General features: G+C 44.0%; 1 protein-coding gene across 2 annotated transcripts; it reads left to right on the plus strand.

Annotated features, from left to right (window-relative positions):
- Positions 1 to 1,360: 1,360 nt before the first annotated feature.
- ARPC1A (actin related protein 2/3 complex subunit 1A) lies at positions 1,361 to 16,935 on the plus strand. 2 transcript variants are annotated; one of them, XM_074158248.1, is made up of 10 exons: positions 1,361 to 1,517; positions 4,747 to 4,851; positions 5,419 to 5,523; positions 7,607 to 7,829; positions 9,482 to 9,589; positions 12,968 to 13,180; positions 14,312 to 14,387; positions 14,587 to 14,780; positions 15,463 to 15,553; positions 16,563 to 16,935. In XM_074158248.1, exons 2-10 carry the CDS (start codon positions 4,788 to 4,790, stop codon positions 16,599 to 16,601), a joined length of 1,113 nt encoding a protein of 370 aa, XP_074014349.1. In that variant the 5' UTR covers positions 1,361 to 1,517; positions 4,747 to 4,787; the 3' UTR covers positions 16,602 to 16,935. The 2 variants fall into 2 exon arrangements, with proteins under 2 accessions (XP_074014349.1, XP_074014350.1); XM_074158249.1 differs by having other exon boundaries at positions 1,379 to 1,517; positions 4,770 to 4,851.
- Positions 16,936 to 21,390: the final 4,455 nt, after the last annotated feature.

A 21,390-nucleotide genomic window follows, 5' to 3' on the forward strand; every position in this document is an offset into this window, starting at 1 on the left:
CTGAAGTTGGTTACAATAAAGTGTGCATCATGCACCTGCTACCGAACTGCATCCTATTTTTTTCCACAGAGCTCTCATTTTGAAACCTAGTTCTTTGTGTTTATTCTGCCTTCAAACTCGATCTCATCTTGAGATGCAGTAATTACACTCTCTATTTCATCATGGATGAGTAATGGACCCAGGATAATTCCTTGTACAAGCACTGATATCAAGTACATTTTTCCTCAACCAGTTCTGCAACTCCCTTAGAGTGGTATCATCTAGACTGGTTTCCCAGTTTATTATTAGAATATCCTGCAAGCCAGTGTCAGAAGCTCTACTAAAAATCAAGATATATGACCTATACTGCTTCTCCCTTATCTGCAAGCTCTGTTATGCTGCCAGAAAAGGAAATTAGATTGGCTCAATTCATTCACAACAAAGCCATACTGGCTAGCATTCACCTTCTCGTTTCCTTCTAGATGCTTATAAATTGTTTATTTTCTCTCAGACTTGAAATTAAACTCACTACTCTATTGCTCCTTAGTATACCTGGGAGTCACTAATCTCTCCCCATTCCCCCCTTTTGCCTTTTGTTGTTGTTGTTATACTTGAGTTCACAAAACCCCACAGGCAATGAAGTTTCGCAGGAGCCAAACCCTGAGACCCCAAACAGCAAGCAATTCCTCAAGGGGATTAAGAGTATGGCAAAGTACTGCAAACGCACTTCTGTATTCCAGACAGATATGAGGGAAGGTCCTACAGCATCTGAATGAGTTAGGATAGGATTGTTATCCCCTGCAGCAGGGAGCACCTTCCTTCCACCCTGCAGCCCCCAAAAGGGGAGGAAGGTCACAAAGACTCCTCAGATGGCAGCTCTGTAAGTCAGCCTACGCTGAAGAAGCCCAAATGATCTCCCTTCAACTCCTCACACTCCTTCCCAAACCTGTGGCTCTTCCCTGGTGCTGCCCACCTCAGCGCTGACACAGCCCCTAGCGCAGGAGGCCTCACCCAAACCAGCCCCAGCTCACACCCAGGGGACCTGCAGACACCTGGCTCACGCCCCTTCCAACAAAAGCAGCCACGACCTCCTTCACCTCACAAAGCGACAAAGCGACAAAGCACCGGTGATGCCAAAAGCTCCCTCCCCTAAGACGATTTAGTACCTCCCCATCCCCTATCGCGTTCACCCCTCCGTGAGGAGCGACCACCCCTCACTGCGCCTGCGCGCCCCCGGCGCCCGCCTTTGTCTGAGGCACGAGCACGGCCCCCCCCGCCCTCCCGCTGCGCAGGCGCAGAGCGGCTCCCCGGCGCGCCCCGGCTCCCCCCCCCCCGCCCCTGCAGGGCGGCGGTGGCGCAGGCGCAGCCCGCGGGGCGGGGCGCAGGCGCAGAGCGCGTTTCCTGGCTCCCTTGTCAGTGCCGGCCCCCCCCCCCCCCCCTCGGCCTCCGCCGCCGGCCGCTCCCTCTCCCGCCGCCCGGAGCGGAGTCGCGTTGACTGACCAGAGTCCGCGAGTCCCGCTCCGCTCCCACCGCCTCAGGTGAGTCCCTGCAGCGGGAGGGAACGGGGGGTGGCTGTCCGTCGTGCCGCTGGGTCGGCCTGCCCCCGCCCCGAAAGGGATGGGGGGGGGGGCGAGGGGGAGCCTGCAGGCCCGCCGGTACTGAGGGGATGGCGGGGGCGGGGAGTCACCTCAGCTCCGGGGGGGGCGTTGGGGGACATCCTTCTGAGGGTGAGGCGATGGGGACCCCTCAGCCCCTTCGACCCGAAGGGCCGGGGCCGCGCGGGGGGACGGATGGGGCCGGGGAGGGAGCAGCCCCTGCCCTGCCCCTGCTCCTCCGCGGCCTCCGCACCGGCGCTGTGCACCTGCGTTATCAGCGCGGGGCCGGGCCGCAGCCCGCAATCCATCCCAAACCGGTCGGCTTTATCATGCTAATGGTGTCCTGTGTCAGTAGGCTCGCCTGCGAGGAGTCACCCTCTTGGGAAAGCTGCGCGGAGCGACTTGGAAAGGAATGACAGTAGTGGGAGGCAGTGCTTAATTATAGGCACTTCTCTTCCAGATGTTTGAAAGTGATGTAGGTGCTCTGAAAATAGGCAAGGATTAAAAAGATGCCTTTCTTTCTCTGTCACACACGCATACGTTATCTCCACTTCTGAGTCTGTATGCTTGCTAGTTGCTTGTCCAGGGATGGCCTCGTGCCACATATTTCTCACCCCATTGAGAGATGACAGCAGCTGAGTCCGCTACTTCCCAATTGTGATCTTTTCAGTCTATGTACTGAAAGAACCCCTGCTGTACAAAGTTGCAAGATTTCCTTTTTTTTTTCCCCCCCCCTCGTTTTTTAAATTTTATTGAAACTCAAGGACAGTTACTTTGCATTGGAAAGAAGGATCAGGGATAGCTGCGTTAAGTACTTGGCTGACAAAGTTACCATAACAGTATATTCCCTGTGTGAGATTCAGAGGCTGGCTGACAGGAAGGCATTGAGGAGTTTACTGCATATGAATTATATCAAGAATCGTAGAGCCAGTTGCAGTTTCTCTAGTGAAATATGAGTTTGATTTTGTCTGTGTATTGGTAAGGAATAAATATAACTGGAAGACTTCAGTAAGATTTATCTTCCCGAAGAAAATAGCTCTGCAACTATCAGATGACAGAAATAGTAGTGCTTTTTGAGATTATCATCACTGTTGTTTTTTACGAGTTTGTTACCAAACTAAAATGGAAAACAGTTGCTTGCTACGAGTTACAGTGCTCAAGAAACTGAATCAATGGGAAAGAATGAATGATATTGCTTGTCTAGTCTGTCTTTGGGAACAGCGTGTAGGTTAGTAGAAAACTCTGAACTAGACGTTAGGATGGGACCATATGGTTTATGTGTAGTGCCAGTCCGTGGAGTAAATACCAGGGTTGTATTAGAAAGTGTTTTGAAATAGAGCTGCGTTCCTTGGGGAGGGGAGGTTGGATATTTTTACATTTTATTTCGGAAAGAGTAGAAAAAGCTGAGCATTCCTTGTTGGTAGAATAGCTCTTCAACTTTTCCTGTATATGGAAATGTACTGCTACTGAATGTTGGCATGTACTAAAGCAAGATCGTGGAAAAAGCGATTTGCAGTTGCGTTTTGCTTATATTAACACATGGAATTTTAAATCATGGCTGTCCAAGGTCAAAGGTAACTTGGATTATGTCAACGTTTTCTCATTAATAAAAAGTAATTAATTATTTTGCTCAGGACTGCATATATTTAAAAACTTCATTTGATTGGTAGAATATGATTATTAGAAGAACCCTGAAAATCATGCTGGTTAAAATTGTGAACTGGACTTAAAGCTTGTATAGCTAAAAGTTGTATTTGAAGTACATTTGAAATGTAACTGTAAGTAGTATTTCTTCAAAATAGCAGTGCTTGATTTCTTTAAAAAAAAAAAAAAGTAGATCAGAAAAGAAAAAGTCTCTCCAATTATTTGAATTGGCGAAGTACTGTATCATCTCTGCTCCAAGATTCAGCACTTTCAGCATATTTGTTAAATGACTGGAGTGATAGTAATTGCTGAGCTCCGTAAGAACGTACTCATCTTTCATTCACTTCTGAGTTTCTGTTGGACTGCCATTCGTTTCCTGTTTGCTTCCAAATTCCTACCTTGTCCTGAAGTCTCCACCCTCTGCTAACATGGCCATACTTGGGTATGTTGTAATTTCAGGCTGTAATGGGTGTGGATGTCTTGGAATGACATCACAGAGAGATTTCTTTTTAGATGTGTATGTAGGGGTAAAAAGACTTTGAACCATCAGCCGAGGATAAATTACTATGAAAAATTAGTGGAATATATGGAAGGAATTGAAAAATCCAAGTTATATGTATTGATTTACGTGCATTTTAATTATTCCAGGTGACCTTGAGTTTTTATGATGTTATCTTCCATTCATTTATGCTGCCATTGATTAATACAGGACTTAGAATACAATATGATACTTTAAACAACTTTGTAATTGTGGGTCAGTGTGCCTCCAATTGCCGATGTTCAGCGTTTTCTCTTGTAGCAATTATAAGTTAAAGAAAAAAACTAGATGTTTTAGCTTTTTAAAAAAACAAAATACTTAAACACTAGAATGATTCAGCTTGTTCTTTTAGTGTTTGAATCTCATGGGGCCAAATGGTTAACTATAAAACAGTTAAGTGCTAGGATTAATTTGAAGAAATTAGTAATTAGTTGATTAGTAATCTTAATAATTTTCCCCTAGGACACATATAAATGGTTTTATCAAATAATACATCAGCAGATTACAGTTACGTATCAGTATTCTGGACACACCAATTTAGCCTCCTGAAAAGGAAGAAGAAAAAGATTTTACTGTAGTGCTGCCTGTGAGCCTTGATACGTGTCAGGATCTTGAATCCATTCATTGAGCTACCTCCCTAGAATTTTTATTTTTTTTCCAAGCGTTCTATTTCTGTAGTAAAATTATTAGGTTTGTTAGATATCCTAACAACCTGCTGTCTTGCCTGTGAGGATATGCCAAGAAGTAAGCGTGTATGGCTTTTAGGTCAATCGCGAATAGCAGGACAGTTAAAAGTCATTGGCCAACTGAAGATATCGGGGTGTTTGGCAAAGGCTATTCTTTAGTGCCTTAACATATGAATAAGTTGTGATCTTCTGTAAGAAAATTGTAATAGTGGACTGAAACAACCTTGGTAAATATTGAAGGCTGACTTTGTTTTAATGATTATCGAATTTTGAAGTGTTTTGTTTTCAATTTTACGCCTTTCAGCTTTTTCAATTTTTACAACATAGGAATATCTTTAACTCGGAATGTCTCTACATCAGTTTTTACTAGAGCCAATCACCTGCCATGCATGGAACAGAGACCGTACTCGTAAGTAATATGTTAATTTAAATTTTTTTTTTTTCCAATTGCTGTTTTCTCTTTGCTGTCAGTTTGTGATCTTGTAATGTTCTGGATAATATTTAGGAAAGGTTTGATCAAATACATAGTGCTACATGTTAAAAGTTCCACTCAGGATCCAAAAAGCCCTCGTGTTCTAAATCTGAACTTCTCTAAACCTGTTACTGGAACTCTGGCATATGAGCAAATCTAGTCTTACGAGTGTTCCAGAAAGCTTTGCCTCTTGGTCTGCACCTCGTGAGAGTATAACCTGCCCTTTTTAACCTCTTTGACCCTCTATTTCCATACCCCAAACCAGCCTTTTTCTTGTAATAGCCTAGTTTTCCACTATAATGTGGACTGTTAAGTCTTTCTGTGCAGTATACTCATGACCATGTTACTTGAGATTATCCAGGAATGTTGGCCCTTCATTTACAAAACCTATGTAATGCTCTGAAATTTGAGAATACAATTTTCAAATTGGAAAGCCTTTCCAAGTAAAGCATTTGGTATTAAAAAACCTTCTGTACTATTGGATTGTTTTATTTCTTCTTCAAGAGATTGCCATTAGCCCTAATAATCATGAAGTCCACATCTACAAGAAGAGTGGGAACCAGTGGGTAAAGGCTCACGAGCTGAAGGAGCACAATGGGCACATTACAGGTAAGAGAAAATTGTGCTGTGCCACATAGGAAGTTTTTCCGCCCCCTGCTTTCCCCAGTTGAGAATCTGAACAGGAAATCTGCAAGTGTTGAGTAAATAGATCTTTTTATAGGTTGGCATTCCCACTTGCAGAGAGCTTTGCAGCATTTTTCTGGACTACATGCAATGAATGTTAGCAGGAAAAGCCCTATTTCATTTCCAGACATTTTGGTAGAGTAACTGAGCCTGCCTTTCTTATCTATTGCTTATTTTTCATCCATGAAGACATAATGAAAATAAATTTTCAGTCTTCTGAAGTAATCTGGTAGTGTGTCAAACTCTCCTGGTGATACATGCTGCTCCCTTTCAAGTGCTAGGGTTAAAACTTCATCAAGTGTACAACTGTTGTGTCAGTTTGTGGTTTCCGACAGCAATAAATACCTTTTTTTAGGGACTGTTTAAGCGCTTAAAGTGGTCAGTCCTGAACTTGTGACAGGCCGTCAGTGAGCACATCTTACTGCAGGCCCAGAGTATCTGTAGATCCACAGTGGAAATGTAACAAGAGCTGCTATGATGAGTCACAAGGTGTTATTTTTAAAATGTGATTGTCCTGCAGTAGTCGATTATATTACTGGGGGTTTTTTCATGGTGATATTTTTATAAGGGCTTAATTCTCTAAGGAAATGAAAGTAATTAATACAAGCACTTGCCCAAAACAGCAGTATCCTTTATTCTGTTCTCAACTCACTAATGGGCGGAAGTATCTGCCCAGCAGCGTTTTGCAGAAACTTTATTCAGTTTATCTGATTCTGTGTCAAAGAGCAGACCTGTACGTGCCCTTTTGTGAAGAGTCACTTGGGCTGAATTTACAAATGACGTGCTGTTCCCCAAAGACATTTCTCTGCATTTTCCTTGTACCTGTTAGTGTTAGAAGCCAAATATTCATGACTTGGGAAAAGAGCTCTCTCCGCTTTCCTGCCTAGCGTATACCTTTGGAATACTAAGTGCTGTGGTTGTCGTAAAGAATAGACTTAAACTGTGGTTAGACACAGGAGATAGACTGATCAAACCGCTGGTTGCCTCTGACGGGAGTGATTCAACCGCTGCCACTCTGGCTTCTGCTCACGAGGGACAAAGGTCCCTTGTCTTGCCTTCTGTGTCTTGATTCGGGTATTTGTGGCGAGTTGCCTCTGTTCACCTAAAGAAGCGTAAGCCTATTTTGGAGTAGACCATATGTGACCGATACAGTAAAATTAGTACAAATTCTTTCTATAATTTATATCCTTTTTTCAGTTTGTGTGCTTAAGGAATTTTTTTAATACCGAGCACAGTTATGGAAAGCCATTGAAATACAATTTTGTGGCAGGAGAGTTAAAGATGGCACTCTGCATCTCAAAGAGGGATGCTAAAGAAAAGGTGAAAAATGATGTTGCTGTGAGACTTTCCAGTTGAGAACATCCTTCACTGCATAAGAAGGGAAAGAAGCAATGGCAGGCTTATCAAAGGCTTTGTTTTATTCTTTGTATTTGTTATTTTCACTTGGTAAACGTTTTCTTTCTCATGGCACAGCTCAAGTAGGCATGGAAAAAATGTAAGGATTATTATCAGTACATAAAGATTAATAATGTCTAACCAAACAAAAAAACCCTGCTATCTAAACTTTTGGATCACGACTGTGGTCTGGCAGCAAACAGACATCTATGTTAGAGGTTTGTGCGTAGTTTTAGAATTGCTGGGTTTCTGCTCTCAAATCGGGTCTCTAGCAGAAGTCAGTGGTTTGAACGATGCAGACGGAGAGGCCTTAGCTGGTCTGCAGAGCTCCATCTGTTGGCCAACCCAGAGCCGGCCTCCTCAGCGGGCAAATTCCCTGTGGAATCGGGAAATTTGGGATCTGCAGTTTTGATGAAAGCTAGAGGGACAAACCGATATCCCTAACAGTTTAAAATGGTGCCTGGAGAATAAGTGAAGAAGGGGAATACTAACATAACAGTAATTACTGTCTCTGTAGTAGGCAGTTTCCATCGTTCCAGTTGTCTCTGTTTGGCTTACAGTAAAACAAATGGTATAAAGGTAAAAGTTTATTAATGTGAACTCTACTTTTCAGGTATTGACTGGGCTCCCAAAAGCGATCGCATTGTAACCTGCGGTGCAGACCGTAATGCCTATGTCTGGAGTCAGAAAGACGGTGTGTGGAAACCAACCCTTGTGATCCTGAGAATTAATCGTGCCGCTACCTTTGTGAAATGGTCTCCCCTGGAGAACAAATTTGCTGTGGGAAGCGGAGCTCGACTTATATCCGTGTGCTACTTTGAATCTGAAAATGACTGGTGAGCTGTTTAATTTCCATTTATGCCTTTAAGGTCTGCACAGGAAAGCTAAAGCCTGGAGTTTAATGGTGGTAACTAGGTTACTATTTTACTAATTTCTACAATCTGCAGGAAATGTAGAGGGATAAGCCTCGTTAGTTTTTTCATGGCCTTTTTACATCTTAAGGAAAAGGTTCCCTCTTAGTTCTTTACTCTGATGAAGCATCTGAAGGCCTTTGACTTAGCATAGTTTCAGGTTATACATGTTGGCGTGGACGTGTTCCGGCTGACTGCCATAAACATATGTTGCTTTTCTAAAAGTGCAAGAATTTCTACAGAGTAAAAATTTCTTTTCCACAACTGTATGATTGAAAAAAGAAAAATGTTTCCTCCCCCACCTCCTTCCAGAATGAATGAAGAAACCTTGACTTGAGTTCTCTTCCGTATAGATTATTTTGGGCCATTTCTTGTCATTAAAGAATTCAAGTCTGTCACTTATCTCCAGGGTGCTCTGTTAGAAGATGTTTGAGCTTGTCATTTACCTGTTCTGTATTCTGTCCTATATTTTTATCATAGCTTACAGGTTTCAGACAGGACTATCACAAATATTTCCACCATTAACATTTTTTTTTTTCTCTTTGGCATCTAAACTTAGTGCTTCTGATCTTTAATGGATCTACATTTGTAGCTGTACGTGTTGGAGCATAAACATGCCTAAAACCCCAGGTGTCTGTGCCCGCCTTTCTGTGTGCAGTCTTCCACATGGAGATGGTAAACAGTGATACCATCTGTAAAATACATTTTAAAGATTGTTTTGGACTTTTATGCTTTCCAACACATTCAGTTATTAACATTTTCTCTGCCTCACTTGTTTGCAGAAGAATCAAAACCCCATATGTTGAAGACAAATAATTTAATGCAGTCCTTAAAACTGCTTGTGCCTGATGGAAGTACCATCAAAGAAAAAGTACCATCATCCCAAAGGCCATCAAGTGACTCAGATTTTGTTACTGTTTTGTAAATAGTTCAAACAAACTAAATCTGTTGAGACGTATTTAGGCTAATATTGATTCATTCAACATCAGGATCATTTTTCACTGTATTTCAAGTAACTGGCATGTATGTGCTGGTCATATCATTGGCAGTTCACCCATTTACTTGTTACATTTTATAATTAGTGTATTATCGAACAGTAGAAAAGTGGATAGGCAAGAGAAATGACTGTAAAACTCATGGGAAGGAGCTGGAGAGGACTTTTACTTAGTGATCTGAGAAAACAGTGCTTCTTATCACAATATCACAGTCAAAGCTGAGCTCTTCATAGGATGTAAGGGACCAGGCAATTACTGTGCAAAATTCACATTAACGAGTTCCCAATCTGATGCATTATAAAAAATAGTTAGAAGGGGAATAGGACTCGGGTGAAAAGATATATTTAACATGAGCTTGTTCATAGTATTTAAAATTTAATTAAGATAACCATATAAAGTTCACAGACAGTACAAGGGAATGTGAAAGATTTGGGCATAATGTGCGTTTTGCAAAACTGATGTGTTTAGTCATTGGGAAGGGAGTGCTTTTTTGAGGGGTACTTCAAGGACTTGGGGGAGTCCGGTAAAATATTTTCATATAAATTTTATCCCTTTTTTTTTCTTTATTCTTTTTAAATCTAGGTGGGTGAGCAAACACATTAAAAAGCCCATTCGTTCCACTGTCCTTAGCCTGGACTGGCACCCCAACAACGTTTTGCTGGCTGCGGGATCCTGTGACTTCAAATGCAGGTGAGAGAAAACAAAGCATCCTTAAATGGATCTGGATCACTGGTTCATGTTAGTAGCATGAGCGTGTTGATCATGCATTTGCTATTAGAATAGAAGACGGCTCATTTCATACTGTTGTTGTTACTGAAATAAAATATCCAGCTTGAGAAACTTTGGCACTGCTGCATGCAGACTTTGGGCTACTAACGTGTCTGTGGAGGGACATGCCTGAATTTAATGAACTGGTGGGTTTCTTTACTAACGGTACACAGAAGTGGTACTACTGTATGTGCACTGAGTGCTGAGATCTGCTTGTCAGGCTGAAATTAGACTAGCAGGTGCTATCTTGTAGAGTTGTTAGGGTTTAAAAAGCAATATCCTAATGATGCGGTTCCAAAATTCTGAGCAACTTGGCATTTCCAAAGCTTATCTTTTTCATCCCGAGTCACTTTTTCTCTCTTCTTCACCGGTGTTAACCTTAACATTCCTGTAGCCCTGTGGTGAGCAAGGTCAAGGAGTTGATCCACCTGAAACTCAGTGCAACAAAACACGTTTTTGAAGAGCATTTAAAAAAACCCCAACAGATTGGTGTGTGAGATAGGTGGAGTAGTCTTTCAAACTGATTGTGAAATTACACCGTGAGGGATAGGTCCTGCCATTTGCTCTGTGCTGAGTGATTGAGGTCACTGCAATGAAGTCTGCACGGGGACCTGTCTGCAGAGTTGTTACTTTAATTCAGATTTTACTTAATCACTTGTACCTTGAATAATCATGAAAGCTTCTTTTCTTAAATTCTTTATGTAATAGGGCAATTTTTAAGCTTCAAAGTGTGTACTAAAAATGGCTAAGAAGGAGTGGGAGGGGGAGGTGGGACTGATTATTACATTCCTTATTTCAGAATGAAACCTATGCATCTAAATTCGATCCTTCGATACCTTTTTATGTAAGGAGAGACATTAAATGGAAGCCAGGAAGGTGAGGACAGTTGTCCCCCTTTCCTGCCTTATCTCCAGTGTTAATTAGATAAACTATTATACATGTTCACTTCCTTTCACAAAAAAATGTGATGTAAACGTACTCATTCATCTTCCAGAAGCAGCTGCTTTTCATGTGTGGAAATTTTTTCGTGTGTGTTCAAAAAGCATCTCAGGACTCTGACATTAGGTCAGCTGAGATCATATATATCTATCTATCACTTTGGACTTCAGCTCCAGGCTTTGGTTGGTGCTTGTTATGTACATTGCATCCCAGATTGTCTCCTCTTTCCTGTTTTCATTGCGAAGTTAGACTTCAATTATTTCCTGTTCAGTATAGGCTTGGGGATCTTGGGGGTTGTTTTTGCTGTTGCTTGTTTGTTTGTTTTTTTGGGAGAAAGTCAAGATGTCAATTCCAGTCGATTTCCTGGGAGCATTCTCTGGAAGATTTCCTTAGTCTTTTGTTTCCCATCAGAAAACTCATTGTGTCCTGCATCTTATTTCTCTGAAAAATGGTGTATATTTTGAAAAAAATCAGATCTTGGTTTAAAACTTTCTGCTGTGGCTTAACATTTCACTTCAGGATTAATCATTCAATAATATTTTTCCTTTTATCATAGAAATCTCCATATAGCAACATTAAAGGAAGAAAAATAGTGGAGATTGGTACCAGGTTTATGTTTCTGTTTCTTCCCCAAACCCAGGAAAGAATATTCTCTCTGCTAACTGATGAACATAGATCTCTAGAATTCCAGTTCTAGGGAATGTTTAGTTACATATTAAAGATAATGAAGATATCTGGGCCTGAAGTCTGCATCTGTTCTGATAGGTGGTTCTGAAGAAAATTACGAAATGGAGGTGCCAGAGCCACTGCTAGCTAATAAGCAGCTTAAGTGGGAGACAGTTTGGCAAAAGAATGGAGGGCAGAAGAGGCTCCAAGTTGATAGGTATTCAGCAGAGGTTTCTCGGTGGCTGACCTAGATGAGCTCCTCTTGTCTTTAGAAACATATATATATATATATAGCTAACAGCACCGCGTAGGTGTGAATTTTATATTCTTGCTGGAACAATGTTGCTGTGTGAATGAAAGTCATTTCCCAATGTTCTTTGAAGGCTGGGGCCTTCAAGCTGAGATGATTTTGGTTTTAAAAGAGAGGAAGACTTTAGTAAGGGTAAAGACTTTTTTTGGTTTTGTTTTGGTGGTTTTTTTTTTTTTCACCTAACAGTTATTCTTCAAGGTCTTCCACTGCTTAGGAATGATTTTTCTGCCTTGTGTCAAAGGCTGTTGCTTTAAACATCTTGTCCTATTTCCATACATTAAGAGAACTGTCCTTTTAGATGTCTCTACAAAATTAAGTTTGTGGAAGGATTACCAGTAGATTATATATAAACTGATAGAGCCAAGTATAAATTTGTACTTAATTCTCTGAAAATCTGTACCTAATATAGCTGCAGTTAAACCCTTCTTGTTCCAAATGATCAGCTTTATTTGAATAAGCTGAATATAGTTACCTTTTGAAGTGCATACCCCACACATCTAAAAGATTTAAAAAATGGTGAGGGGGGAGCGGCATTTCCTTAAACTCACTATAAAATAATTCCTTTTTGTGTTTAACTGCAACCATGAGTATTGTATCATGGTTTTTCTTTTATGCTGAGATGTTTCTCGGGTAGTAGTATGGCGTAGCTCCCTTGCTCCTCCTGTTCAATGGACTCTCATCCTATGTTTGTGACGTCCCAGTAACTTCCATGGTAACAGTCAAGAACACCATATTGTGGCATGTCTGAATCATGCAGAAGGAATTTGATGAAAGGGGGAGGATTTCTATTTAAACATATTTTGAAAATTGTAGTGCTGGGAAAAAAACGTATAAAAACATAGTGATAACTCAGGTTGTCAAGGCATTCTTTCAGGAATGAGCCAGAATAAGGTGGCTCAGAACCCCTTTGCTGGCATTTGGACATCGGGATTTTTTTTCTTTGAAATCCTGCTAAAAAAATGAATGCTCTTTAAAAGTGGATAATTTTGTAGGTGTTTGTATTAGCCTCTAATTATACAGTGCAATTTGTGGGTTTTTTCCCTAACTGAAGAACTGACTGTGGGAGTTATTAGCACTGCGAAGAGATGAAAGGGAAGTCTTTGCACAGTGGAAAATGGAATGACAGTGTATGGTTTTGTGCCATCTTCTGGAAAGAAGGAGCAAGATACAAGACAGTACATTTATGAGAACCCTGCAGGCCTTACACCCTCTGTCCTGTTGCTTTCTCTCTGTATGTTGAAAGTTCCCAGCTGCCAGTGGCTTGTTTAATGATGCTGTAGTATTTTATTTTGGTAGAATTAGAATGCACCTGGTTGTTTCCTATATGAAATGTGTATGTAGCTCCCAGGAGGTTTTTTTAACATGCTGAAATCTTTTATTTGCAGGGTGTTTTCCGCTTACATTAAGGAAGTGGATGAAAAACCAGCCAGTACCCCGTGGGGCTCCAAAATGCCTTTTGGGCAACTGATGTCAGAATTTGGGGGTGCTGGAAGTGGCGGATGGGTGCATAGTGTCAGTTTTTCTGCCAGCGGGAATCGCCTAGCCTGGGTCAGTCACGATAGTACCGTGTCAGTTGCTGATGCCTCAAAAAATATGATGTAAGTATGATTTTTTTCCTGTTAGTTCTTAGCTGTTTGACACAGAGGGAAGCAGTATGTGGAATGTTGTGCTTGCAACAACGAGAGCTGTGAGTGCTGTTTCCAGTTTTGACAATTTTACTGTAAATTCCAGGAGCCTCCTTGAGGCCTGTGTAAATAAGGTAGATACTTAGAATTTTAAATTATGTAATTTAAATTTCTTATAAGAATTCTTCAGTGACAGTGTAGTCAATTTGCTTGGGGGGGAAAGCATTTGAAAAAAAAAATGCATTCCACTCTAGTGATTGGGGAAACAATATTTCCTTGTAAATGGATTCAAGAGGATCCAGAAACATGCTCACTCCATAACTACTTAAACCCTATCCCCAACCAGGATCTGGAAAACAAGTTGTTCATTTCATGAAATGTTAATTCCAACCACTGTCCTTCAGATCCTGCTGCTGCAAGGTTTCAACTTACACCTCCCAATCCAACCAAATATTTTATTAACAATTCCCGCTTCTCCTTATTGAGTTGAGTAACTTTTCAGTGTTCGTGGCTTTCTAACCAAGAAGAAAGAGATTCCCTGTACGTTTTGATAGTAGAGATCTCTGGTGGATCATCCAGGCATTGCTGTGCTTCATTGTGAATTATGGTTCTGATGGCTACAGCTCTATAAGTAACTGGTTGGGAGCATCATTAAGTGTAAAGTGTTCCAGAATTCTTTTCTCAATTGTTATAAAATCACAAAAGTTGACTTAATTGACCATACAGGCTTTTTCCTCCTGAAAAGATGATGTCAAGCCCTAAAACTTCAAGTGTTTTTTAAATGCAAATGAAATGAATAGCTTCATCAATTTGAATCTTTTTTTGGGGGTGTCTTTTTTTACTCTTGCCGCTATTTACACCCGATACTAAATAACTTCAGCCTTTCACCTGGAATACTTCATATTCATTATAAATCTTCTAGGACACCTCCATTAGGATAAAACTTATTACCACAAATTACAACTTTCTGGTGTCACCTCAGGACAACTGAGCTACACTGACTTCTTTTCCAATAATCCTTGTGTGGGAACGGTCTCTATTTTTTGTTGGAGCCAAAGATGAGAGATTTCAATGAAGTCCTCTAACAAATGTTCTTGTGTTCAGGGTTTCGCAGCTGAAAACAGAGTTCCTCCCACTCCTGAGTGTGTCATTTGTCTCCGAGAACAGCGTGGTGGCAGCTGTAAGTGTCTATTATTTTCTCCTTGTAGAGTGTTGTAGTGTTTTGGAGAGGGAGAAACACCATAAATTACAAAGTTAGTAATAAGCAAGCTCTGCCATAGTGTTTATCTTTGCATTTCTGCAATTAACAGCAGCAGAAAAAAAGAAATGGTGACTGTTGGTTATGTTTCTTGACATTCTTTCATGATATCTGGTTGCAGGGCCATGACTGCTGCCCGATGCTCTTTAACTGTGATGACCGTGGCTTGCTGACCTTTGTTTCCAAACTAGACATTCCAAAACAGAGCATCCAGCGCAATATTTCTGCTATGGAACGCTTCCGAAACATGGATAAAAGAGCCACTACAGAAGATCGTAACACTACCCTGGAGACACTGCACCAAAACAGTATAACGTGAGTGTCTCGGCCGCCAATCCAAGGGGAAGGAACATTCTCTTTGTCAATTTGGTTTCCCAGGATATATTGTAAACCTACAGGAGCTCAAATGTGCCACGCCAGATGGGTGTAGCTGGTATCCTGTTTTCCTTTTAGTCTTTCGCTAACAGCTGTCTGTTTCCAGGGCTTAGATGGAAGCTGGTGAAGTTAATCATTAGCAGGGCATGCGTGCTTCTGCTGTTTGCTCGTGTTTAATGAGTTCTGTAACTTGAACACAGTTTATCTTATCAAATATGTAGATAGCTCACAAGAGGTTGGTACCACTGTGCAAAATCTAGGCAGCAAAATTCACCTGAAACAGGAATTCACATACCAGGTTCCTATTTCAGGTGTTATTTCCATGTGTATTTATTCATTAAAAGGATTGATTCAGGTTAATCGAGTAAAATACCCTTGCATTTGAAAAACTGTGTCGGCCCAAGGAAAACGTTTAGGCTACAGCCACCAAGCAATAAAAGAGCTTTCAGCATCCTTTTTCTTTGCTTAGTTTTCTGAAGTGTTGTACCAATAATCTAGCATGAGCTCTGCTGTACTCATGTCTCCCTTTGAGAGAGTAGGAGTTGAATTCAGCCCAAATTTCCCAGCTTTTTGGCTCTCTGGAATGGGTGTCTGTGTTACAGCTATCGCTCTCTGTTTTCAGCCAAGTGTCTATTTATGAGATAGACAAACGAGATTGTCGTAAATTCTGCACCACCGGCATTGATGGAGCAATGACCATCTGGGATTTCAAGGTATGCTTTTACTACAGTGTTTATGTGAACTGGGTGTGGTGGTGGGGTGGTGGTTTTTTTATGATCTCTGGCATCAACTTCTGGGGCTCAGCCCTAACACAGGTTTTATCAGCAGTAGGAAATCCAGACTGGAATATTCAATACCATTAGTGACCTCCCTAAGGAAGACAGATCCCAGATTCAGCAGAAATGTAGATATACTCTATTAGCAGATGGTGCTAATTCAGACTTCATTTTTTTTAATGGAACTGCTTGTGTCCATGTAGGAATCCCACAAATTCTTTTCTTTTCCAACCTCTACCTCAGCCACAAGGTGGGGAGAGACTCTTTAGCAGGGAGTGGAGCGATAGGATGAGGGGCGATAGTTTTAAACTGAAAGAGGGAGATTTAGATGAGATCTGGGGAAGAAATTCTTTGCTGTGAGGGTGGTGAGGCACTGGCCCAGGTTGCCCAGAGAAGCTGTGGATGCCCCATCCCTGGAGGGGTTCAAGGCCAGGCTGGATGGGGTTTTGAGCAACCTGGTCTGGTGGGAGGTGTCCCTGCCCAGGGCAGGGGGTTGAAACTTGATGATCTTCAAGGTCCCTTCCAACCCAAACCATTGTATAATTATGATTTGGAGGAAGTGCTTGCTTTGCTGAGGACTGGCCAACAGAGGTCTCTGCTGGTCTCCCCAGACTGCTGAGAACTGTGCACTGCCTTTTAGGAAGAGACTAGTTTGTCCGTGTTCTTTAATGCCAGAAGGCTCCAGTGGCTCCTGTCCAGTGGGGACAGGAGCCAAGTAAGAAACTGCGTTAATGCAGTTTCAGGGGGAGAGGGTGGAATCATTGGTCTCTATATGCATGAGCTTGAAATGAATGATTGGAATGATTGTAGTGGTGTCTGGCTCTTGAATATAAGTCTGATCTCAAGCATTTGGGTTTGTTTTTTTTTAACTTCAGCCTTGACACTGAATTATTTAACACAGGATACTGTAGCAGATTCTGATTAAGATTTTTTCCTCTCTTTCAAGACCTTAGAGTCCTCTATTCAAGGTCTACGAATCATGTAAAGATGGATTTCCGTGATCTAGCAGGACAAACTGCTTGACAGAATGCAGCTCCCACATCTGCACAGACCCGAAAAGGGAGGAGGAAGGTGGAATATTTGGAAACACTGAGAAAATACAGCTTGGCAGATTTTCTTTTGAATCTAAATTTGGTGAATTGTGTTGGTTTCAAAATCAGCTGTGATTGTTCTTTTTTTTTTTTTATTTTTTTTTTTTTGGTTGGTTGTTTCATTCCATTCATTACCAAAGCTGCTCCTTAAGTAGTTTATTGCAGGAAGTTATGAATCACTAACTTAAAGGGGGAATTTTATGTAAATTGTCTGCTAGAGATAATGATAATAATAATAAAAACAAAAAGAAAAACTGATTCTTTGTCTCGATGCTCGTTAGCAGGGATTAAAAAAGGGATATTAAGGGAATTAACTCTGCAAGAGAGGGCAGGGAAAACCCTGCAGCGATATTTTATGGCTTTAAAACAGGAAGAGTTCATCTTAACTGAAAGTTTTGTAAAATTGGCAGATGATGACCCAGAGTTCTGATGGTCTGGATGTGAAGGTTCAGCTGGGCTCCTTTCAGAGGAATTGTTCTCTTGAGGTGATGATATTAGAGGATGAACAGTTTTATCCTGCTAACTCTTACTGCTGTCTGCCCGGCATTTAATCCAGTAATAACGGCAAATTAACCTGAATGTCTTTTTTTTTTTATTGTCCGTTTAGTGGATCATAGTTTTCCAAAGGCAAAATGACCAGAATTATTTTGTAGTTCCCTTTTAGGATTTGTCCAAAGGCTTCTCACAGTGCAGTGCCTGGAAGGGAGGCTGCGTGTGGAAAGGGAGGAAAAAAAAAAAATCTGCTGAGCCAGATCTTGGGAGGACAAATTTAAAAGCAAATCACTTTTTAAGCCCGTGACGCTCCCCAGGCCTGGGTGCCGTGTTGGAGCCGAGCGCTCGGCCTGTGAAATCCTCTGTTTATAATCGCTGGTGGAGAAATGAAACACCCTTAACAGAAGCATCGGCGCGGTCTGGCTTCTCTGCAGATCCTTTGTCTCCAGGTGACCGGATCTTTTCAAGTTCAGTTCTGAGCCCCGGTAGCTCACGGAGGCGTTTGCACATAACTTATTTTATTCATGTGGTTTAATTACTCTTAACTGCGTTGCTGCTGTGAGGCTTGAGACGGGCTGTGCTCTGGAGGGGATTATCTGCCTCCCAGCGTTACTTTACAAGGTTTCAGACTTTGTAATTTCTGTTGAAAATGCAGAAGTGTCTTAAAAAAAAAAAAAAAACCCATGACTAAATTTACCACTTCCTCTGGAACCGGAGTTGCTTCGTATGCTGCTCGTGTCTCAGCTGGGAGGGATTGAGAAGGGAGGGTGGAAGATAAGCTCACGAAGCTGACGACTGCTGCTGTTCTGCTGCAAGTGAAGTGTGGCTATCGCAGAACTGGATCGTTCTCAGGTGCGGTGTCGAATCAACTGTTCAAACCCCAAATTTTTGATTTGAGATTTAACTGTTTTTTCCAGTTCCTTCAGGTTTTCTTGTGCCTTCCTCCCCTGGCAGTCGAGTGTGGCTTTGCAATTTCCTCTCTCCCTTCTAAGCATAAAATGATGAGTATGTACCCTCTACTCTTGCAGCCCGGTGACCCCATGTGTGACCCGGGGGGTTGGGTTTATCAGCTCAAATACGGCGCCAAAGGAGGTCGGTGTCTTCTGAAGTGACCCTGCCAGCCTTGGCGGATGGACAGAGGGACATGGGTTTGGCTTTGTCCTTCCCTGTACCCGCTATTAGATGCCTATTTCTCACAGACAGGAATGATTTTGTTTCTGAAGTCACTTCTGAAGGTGTGGTGGTTTATTTCCAGTCCCTTTATTTCCCCCCCTTTAGGGGGCTACAGGAGAGCTGGGGAGGGACTCTTTATCAGGGAGTGGAGCGATAGGACGAGGGGTAACGGTTTTAAACTGAAAGAGGGGAGATTTAGATTAGATATTAGGAAGAAATTCTTCCCTCTGAGGGCGGTGAGACCCTGGCCCAGGTTGCCCAGAGAAGCTGTGGCTGCCCCATCCCTGGAGGGGTTCAAGGCCAGGCTGGATGGGGCTTGGAGCAACCTGGTCTGGTGGGAGGTGTCCCTGCCCAGGGCAGGGGGGTGGAACTTGATGATCTTTAAGGTCCCTTTCAACCCAAACCATTCTGTGATTCTGTCATTTCCAAAAAGTATTAAAAAAAGTGGATTTTAAAATATCTGGTCCAAGTAACATAAAAGGATGGAAGAAATCTAACGAGAGAGGGGAGAAAATGGATCTCTAAACGTTTGTGCCTTGTTCTTTTTCTGTGTGAAAGAGCTGGAGAAGGTGAAATGAGCCCGTAAAGGTAAAAATGGCAAGAAACTGAGGTTTGATGAAACTGCTCAGGGTTACTGTCTGAGAAAGGCTGAGATGAAAAGCAGATCGGAGGTGTTTATATTAGAAAAGGACTGAGCAAGGGGAATATAAACAACCATCACTCGAGGTGTAATTCGGCTTACGACTGCCAGGTGCAGGGTGGCCGGGGAGAGCTCTGCGCCTCCTGGGGACGGTGGCTCTGTGTGGCTGTCACTCCGCTCTGGCAGGATCTTCCGCTGCCGTCCCACCTCCAGTCCCTTCGAGCCACTAGCGAAGGTCGATGCTTGTTTTGCCTCGACCTTTTCCTTGGCTGCCTCCCCCGTCTCTAGCACTGTCAGGGCGTCCTTTGTGTCACCCGTTGTGTCACCTACCCAGCGTGGGTGACAGTTCGCTAGCGTATGTGGCTAACTGCAGCCTCCCTGGCACCTGCTTGTGTGTGCTGGGGTTAACGGTGCCTCTGAAAGGGCTGTTCGCAATAAAGCTTGTGGCTGCAGTTTCAGTTCCAGGGGAGCTACTGGCTGCGTGTGCTCAACGTTACGTTGCCATTTAACAACCCGGGGGGGGGGGCACAAAAAATGGGGCTCCACGCAAGCAGGGGTGCCAGGGGGTGTTTGCTGGAGCCTGCCTGAAAAACTCCCCAGCCTCTAAATGAAAACAAGCTGCAGAATTCCTGCTCCTTTTCATCCCCTCTGCCCCACATCCAAAGAAAACGCCAGGAAAAACCCGTTCTGGTGTCCCCAGCCTCTGTGGGGTGGGGGAGTCCCTCCCCGGCCTTTCTGCGGAGCCCCCAGCGTTACAAGAGATGCTGCCGTGGGTGCAGGAAGAGTTTTCCACTTCGGAAAATGGAGGCAAAAAGCAGGTAAAGGATTTAGCCAAGCCTTGAGTCGGATCTGGCAGGAGACCCAGCTTCGTCCCTGGCCTCCACAGGCGGATTCCCCCGGGGATGGGTGAGTCCGGGGGGAACCCAAGGAGTGTTCAAAACCCAGCGGAGGCGGCTCATTGCTGCGCTCGTTAGCGCTTCCTCCTCCAGAAGCGATGAGGAACCGCGATGGCAGACACGGAGCCGCTCTGCAGGCAGCGCTGGGGGTGATGCTCTCCTCTCCCCTCTCTGACCAACACACCCCCATTCCTGCTGCAGATGTCAAACTGACATGTCCTTCCTTCCCAACCCCCCCGGGAAGGGGTCCGGTGCGAAGGGACGGGCAGAGGGATGGTCGATCCTGTGTCCTCCTGGTCTTGGTGCAGGAGGCAATGGTGGGACACCTGGAATGCCTGAACCTTCCTGGTGAAGAGGCAGAGCAGCTCGTAGGCCAAGGAGGACTAGAGAAAACGTGCTGGCAGCAGGAAAAGCTTCAAAAAGCCCCAGCTTTCAGCCGCGTGGGAGCCGCGGTGCGAGCCGTGTCCCTCCTGCCACATTTGGGGCGGCAGCGATGTTTGGGGTGAGCTGGGCGCTACAATGGGCAAACTGGTGCTAGAGGACGGGGCAGCTCGCTGCATCTTAGAGGGATTTTTTTCCCACTGGCGGGATTCGCTCCTGGCCAGAGCCGTGGAGACCCACCACCCTCTGGAGACGTCTCAGGATCTCTGCATGGGACCACGGCAACACTCTTGGAGGGAGACGTGGCTGATGGACTCCGGGACCAAGGGAGAGATGAGCTGCCGGCTCAGTGCCACCTCGCAGAGGCGTTACCTACAGCTGACCCCTCATTTGGGGATTAATTCTGCAGCTCAACGAGCGCGAGGTTATTGTAGCCGCCTCCTGCACCTCCCTGTGTGAGACCCCCATGAGCTGCCGTCCTGCTTCTGCGGCGTTGCTCGGGAAGGGAAGGGGTGAGAGCATCCCCCATCCCTCCCCGTGCCACTGCAGCCGGGGAGCGAGGAGCTGAAGCCCGTCTCGCCTTCCCAGCACTTTCAGCAGGAGTTGAGCTTCTGGGAGTTACCCTGCCCAGCTGGGAAAGGGGATAAAAATGAGTTGCTCTGAAGCAAGAAGGTAAAAAAAAAAAAATAGAGGGGTGCATGTCTGGTAGTGGGGGGTACACGCACGCAGCCGTGACTGCCGCCAGCCTGGGCTCGGGTCCCACCGGGCTCAGTGGGATGCAGGAACCGGCAGCAGATGCTGCTTGGGGAGGCCGGATCCAGGCACCGTGGGGTCCTGCCAAGCTGCGCATCCCCCCGGCCGTGGGAGGTGATGCCGACCTGTGTCTCGCGCCGGGTGGGCTCTGGCGGCAGCTATCGCCTGCTGCGGGCCATCGCGGGCGGGCAGGGCCTCCCCGCTGCATCCGTCCCCCCAAAACACCTCGGGGACCGGGGGGCTGAGCAACCCTGCTGCGGCCACAGGGAGAGGATGAGGTTCCTTCCCTCCGCTCTCCCGGCTCCATCCTTCCCGGGGCAGAGTTGCCCACATCCCGCCGAGCGGCGG

The sequence above is a fragment of the Numenius arquata genome, chromosome 14, assembly GCF_964106895.1.
Source record: "Numenius arquata chromosome 14, bNumArq3.hap1.1, whole genome shotgun sequence".
NCBI classification, from domain to species: domain Eukaryota; kingdom Metazoa; phylum Chordata; class Aves; order Charadriiformes; family Scolopacidae; genus Numenius; species Numenius arquata.